The following is a 5,502-nucleotide window of genomic DNA, read 5'->3' as shown; positions in this document are numbered from 1 at the left end:
AAAAAAAAAAAAAAAAAAGAAATTATAACCTCCTACTACAAATTTGTTTCACAAAAGGTAAGAATATTGTGCCAAATGAGTCAAGTCAATATCGACTGGGAGGATCTCAATTGAGGCTCTTGTAAGGACCCAACCATCCCTATATTTTATTTTTTGAGCTTTATAAAGAATATACGGAGTACCATATATAATGCGCGTATAAAGTGTGGTAGCATATCGGTTATGTATTTATGTATTTTTGGTCCAACATTCGTCATTGAATGTGCAGCTTATAATTAATTTAAAAGAAATTGAAGAATTGTACAAGTAGCATCAAAATTAGAGGGGGGATTTTTCTGACTAAATTTATATAGTTACAATTTCAAGATAAATCGAAAATTCGAAGATGATACTTAGATGTTTGAAATTGTCTGCAGTGATAATTTACAAAAAATGATCTCCTGCAGGAGATTCTTTAGTCTATGGAAATTAGTCCTCGTCGTCGTCCTCCCCTCGATCCACCAGGCCAATACACTATCCATCAGTCTTGTCTAGACCCTATGCTCGAAAGTTCAAAACTAGTATCATCTTGCTAGATCACATTGTTGGCTGTATTCTAGCTGCTCCACCTCCCAGCAAATTTTCGATGCGACTCCTTCATGGCTCGGAATATAATCCTATTAACAGAAAGTTAAATTACAACAATCAGATTAAACATACTTGATTTGAGAGTACTGATCATGTTTTAACTGAAGAAAATAACCCTGTATAAAGATAAACATGGTTGTAGTTCCTGCACAAATTAGGCTGTTACCTCCAATTTCTTGACTAATTCTTCAGCTGTTGGAGCAGAAACGATTATATGACGGGCACTTGGGCTAATGAACCCTTCTTCCACAGCTTGATCAATAAAAGTTAGAAGTGAATTATAGTATCCATCAACATTAAGTAATCCAACCTGCAGACATTCAGAAAATTTCGCGCATAATCAGTAACAGGATGAGGCCCAGCCACGGCTGCAAGTGACTAGAAATGCAGCATTATCTTCACAATTTTTCTAGTAATATTACCGGTTTGTCATGAATGCCGAGTTGAGCCCAAGTTATCACCTCTAGTAACTCTTCTAGTGTTCCATAACCACCTGTAAATGATGCAATCGTTGAAACAATTTTAGTACACTAATCATAAGGCCTAATACTAACAATTACAAAGCTAAAGGTATATTGAGGTAACCCAAGTTCGGCTTATTAAGGGCATGTGTGTCTGTTCAGACTGTGTTAGTCTGTTAACTTGTTAGCTCGACTTTCAATTTATTCTTGAATTAAGTAAATGATTTATGTCAAGTACAGTGATTCAACACAAATTCTCTAACAATTGTACTCCAAGGAAAAGTTTAGATGAGGAGATAGTAGTAAGAAAGAAGAGTACAGTAGAAAAAAAACTGACTGGTCCCCAGAAAGTTCTGCAATCAACAGTTTTACAAAACTCCAATTGGGATAAGTTTTGGAAAAGTGGGAGCATAATTGCGTGCATGTCAGGGTATAGATGCAAATGAAAATCATATAGTTGTATTATAAAAATAGCTACACATAACCTAATGTTTGCTACCATTTAAGGATGAGGCAAACTTTGTCACAGTAACATGGTTCAAGCGTATATATTGACTAAAAGAGTAAGATGACTATTATATTATTCAGTGTTAGATGTTGATGGGTCAAAGACATGGGTTTTTAGTTTTAACTGTTTGCTCTCTATTATTTATGGTTCTTGGGCTGTGTAAACCTCATCTTCAATACAAGGGTGTCAACTCGGGTCATCGGGTGTTTAGGACGGGTTCGGTGAGATCGAGTCGAGTCAAATCTATTTTTAAACTTGAGTCATGCTAAATTATTGTGTTCATGTAAGTCAAAACTCGAATCTGATATTTTTCAGGTCGGGCGTAGTTATTACACCTCTATTTTAGTATGTTCATTCATATTTTAATTTTCTCTCTAGACATTTCTTGGAATTTTTTTTTTAATTTACAGATTCTTTATCTGGCTTAAAAAGATACCTGTAATTTTTTATGATAACTCGATCAATTGTGTACCCATGTCGGATTATTGACACTGAAGATTAAAAGAATAGTTATCTTAACCAAAACTCATATGTAGACTTGTATTCATATCTAACACATTTTTTGAGTTTTTCAATCCGAGTAACAAAGAGTCCTATTAGTTATAAAGCTTGAACCATGTGTAATTAGATAGCATGATTGAAATTATTAATGTGAGACTAGGCATCTTCATTATAGGTAAACATTGTAGCCAACTAGCTAAGGGGAAAAGGTGGTAGTTCCTGAAATGGCAACACTATCTCAAAGATAAGCCCAAATCCTCAAAATATAGGTTTGGAATCATTAATGAAGTGTAAAAGGCAAATAAAAACACAACAACAACAACAAATAGGACTAAAAGAAACAGAGGTGTGCTTGTCATGTAATAACACCTCTATTTTGTGCTAGTCTCTAAAATTATAATGGCTGACTAGGCTACCTAAGAGTGCAACCCATGCATTACGTTGGATGGAAATAACTTAGTCCGAAATTTGATGATATGACCCCATCTATACATCCGACCCTCTATCCTGAAATGTTTATACAAAAATGTTTGACTATTAACATCTTTAATTTTATATTTTCGTATACTGAGCGTCCTCATATTGACTCATAGAGATCAATCACGACGCGGGTTAGAGCATACAAAGTCTTAATCAACGACGATTGTTAGGTGAGTGATTGGTTAAAAATGGAAACCTGGTAGTGCAATGAAGGCGTCAGAATGGCGAGCCATCTCTGCTTTTCTTTGATGCATATCTGCCACAGCCTTCACTTCTCCTACAGTTTCACCAGTTATCTGCAAAACCAAAAGAAACATACAAAAAAAGTTCTTAAACACAGAAAAATTTTCAAAAAACAAACAACATGACTTTTTGAGTGATGGATATTGGAGTCCTAAACAGAAAAGGCAATGATGAGGCCTGCAACCAAGGGTAGACATGACCCAGTTTATTTATTTTTTTTTTGTCATTTATATTATAGTTTCTTGTTCTGACTTTTAAACTTGTCAATGTATAATTTCAGTGCTTTACATATCAGATTACGACCATTAAAAGATACTTTAATATTATGAAAGTATAAAATGAGATAAATCCAGCAAGACCCAGATTGTGATATTGTTTTGTTACAAGTGAAAGATACGGAGTAACGAAAAAGGCATACATATGTTTTTAAAATTTTAAGTTATATTGTTAGAAAGATATCTTAATTTCAGCTATTCCCTGACCACTAATTGATTCCATTACCAATTGAATGTAAACAAAAAGTTCCGATTTCAGAAGAAGCCAAGGAAGAAAAGGCACAAAGATAACAGTACAATAAACTCCACTGATCACATGATGATAAAAAAGATACAAGAAAACACCAACGTGATAGTATTGCACCAAACAAGTGGGTAAACAACGGATAAGGCTACCAAGTTTACTACGAAATGTAGTATGCACAAATTATACACGCACAATAATCTAATGTAATCTAATTCGTGGACAGACTTATACATACATACATCGTTGCTTCGAAACAAAAAACACGACGTACTTGGACACCAGCCTCAAACGACACGATTGTAAAACAAAGTAGTAACGTAGAAGAACAGCAAAGGATTAATTAACTACTAAGACGAGTCTAATTAAAAAAGTAACAAGTATTACATATAGTCGAAAAGGCTGAATTTAGCAGTGTTATCATAGAAATATTAGCAAGTGAAGAAGTAAAAAAGGTTGTAGACTTTTTGTTGGTAGAACAGGTAGAAGCAGAGGCAAACATACCTCTCGAGGCATGAGCGTCTTGGGAATAACTCTGTAAATAAAAATAGACAGAAACATGACAAATTTAGAAAATGTTAATTGATTTGATCAACCAAAAAAAATAAATAAAAAAAAAAAAAAAAAAAAAAAACAGCATGCTTTCTTTTTTTTCTACTCATTATGTTTTTCTTTAATTTAATCTCACTGTTTTGTTTGTAAACCAAAAAACAATTGGAAAATATAGAAAAATAAAAACAAAAAAATCCAAAGATAAAATACAATGATTAGTGCAAACCGACCCACTTAATTAGTGAGACTTACCCTATAACATGCCGACCTCCACTATGAACAGCTTGAGAAACAAGTCCCATTAAACCTATGCTTCCTCCTCCATATACCAAGTCTATGTTCCTTGATACCTACATTGATCAACACCAAATCGGCTCATTAACCCGATTTCGATACCGGGATTTTTAACTTGTTAACCATGATTATAGAGCAACATCTCCATTAATGCTTAATTTTCAGTTTTTTTTTCCCTTTTTTTTTTTTTTTTTTTTTTGAATCAAGTTTTTTTTTCCGTTAAATTACTAGTACTATTGTATTGAAGTAATGCTTCAATTTTTTTTTTGTTCGTACCACAGAAACTCGACTACTTGAATCCCGGTAAGCATAATGTGTACGTAACATGCGTTAATTCTTTCATTTACCAAGTAACATAATGGATAATTTTAACTTAGAAAATGAAAAATATTTAATGTTTGTGGGAATTTTTTTTTTTTTTTTTAAAAGCTAAACCCACAAATATTATAATGAGAATAAACCCCTTTCAAAGAAGAAATAATCATTTTATTAAATTATACTACAAAAACATAGTAAAAAAAAAAAAAAAAAAAGTTAGAAAAACCAAAATTACCAATTCTTTGCCAAGCTCAATGGCAGCTTCTTGATAGCTAGTCTTCTTGCCTTGACTACTACCACAAAACACACAAATTCTCCTAAACTTAGATTGCTGAATCTCAATTTTTCCCTCCATTTCTTTTTTCGCTTTTAATTATTATTTTTTAATTAGCAAAAAAAAAAAAAAAAAAAAAAAAAAAAAAAAAAAAAAAAATGACAAAATTACAAAAGATTCTTTCTTTTTTCTCTCTCTTGTTTTAGCAAAAACTGTCCCACTTTATTGTCACTATACTCTTGAGTCTCCCTTATATGTGTGTCACACAACTTTTTTGCTAAATTTTTTTCATAAAATAAATAAAAATTTTATGTAATTTTGGTAGTTACCTAAAATTACAAGAAAATAGAGTTTGGTGTTTGTGTTGGGGGATTGAGGTGGTATGCTCTCCATGCGTTTATATAAGTGGTGGATGCACGTGACTAACCATACGCCTTTTGGCACGCTTAAGTTTTCAACCTCTCACACGCTCATACTACGAGTACTTGCTACTACTCCCCACATTATACTTGTATATTTTGCACGCCTATACTCGATTATTGTCCATTACTCCGTAATAAATTTATATATATATATATATATATATATATATATATATATATATATATATATATATATAAATTGAGTATGGAGTATATTATTTCATATGATGCCAAGATTCAAGAATATACTAACTTTTATTCCAATATCTTGGGGAAGGGGAACTATAATCATTTTTATTTCAT

At 32.4% G+C, this 5,502-nt stretch overlaps 1 protein-coding gene across 1 annotated transcript; it reads right to left on the bottom strand.

The window, feature by feature from the left end:
* Positions 1–254: 254 nt before the first annotated feature.
* On the bottom strand, positions 255–5,154 carry LOC145572393 (cytokinin riboside 5'-monophosphate phosphoribohydrolase LOG3-like). Its single transcript, XM_081631368.1, has 7 exons — positions 4,739–5,154; positions 4,144–4,241; positions 3,844–3,874; positions 2,774–2,873; positions 1,050–1,120; positions 794–937; positions 255–656 (listed from the first exon to the last, which is right to left on the bottom strand). Exons 1-7 carry the CDS (start codon positions 4,856–4,858, stop codon positions 564–566), a joined length of 657 nt encoding a protein of 218 aa, XP_081487494.1. The 5' UTR covers positions 4,859–5,154; the 3' UTR covers positions 255–563.
* Between the last annotated feature and the right edge of the window lie 348 nt (positions 5,155–5,502).

Source organism: Chenopodium album, chromosome 12 (assembly GCF_948465745.1).
Source record: "Chenopodium album chromosome 12, dcCheAlbu1.1, whole genome shotgun sequence".
NCBI lineage: Eukaryota > Viridiplantae > Streptophyta > Magnoliopsida > Caryophyllales > Amaranthaceae > Chenopodium > Chenopodium album.
This window is presented reverse-complemented; position numbering and strand designations above follow the sequence as displayed.

What these genes read in the sequence shown, in the direction of transcription:
- LOC145572393 (XM_081631368.1), bottom strand. Translation starts at nt 4,858, where the DNA reads ATGGAGGGAAAAATTGAGATTCAGCAATCTAAGTTTAGGAGAATTTGT. An exon ending in TTGAGCTTGGCAAAGAATTG is followed by an intron (nt 4,242 to 4,738) that starts GTAATTTTGGTT and finishes TGATCAATGTAG; the next exon opens with GTATCAAGGAACATAGACTT. An exon ending in CGCCTTCATTGCACTACCAG is followed by an intron (nt 1,121 to 2,773) that starts GTTTCCATTTTT and finishes CATCATTTACAG; the next exon opens with GTGGTTATGGAACACTAGAA.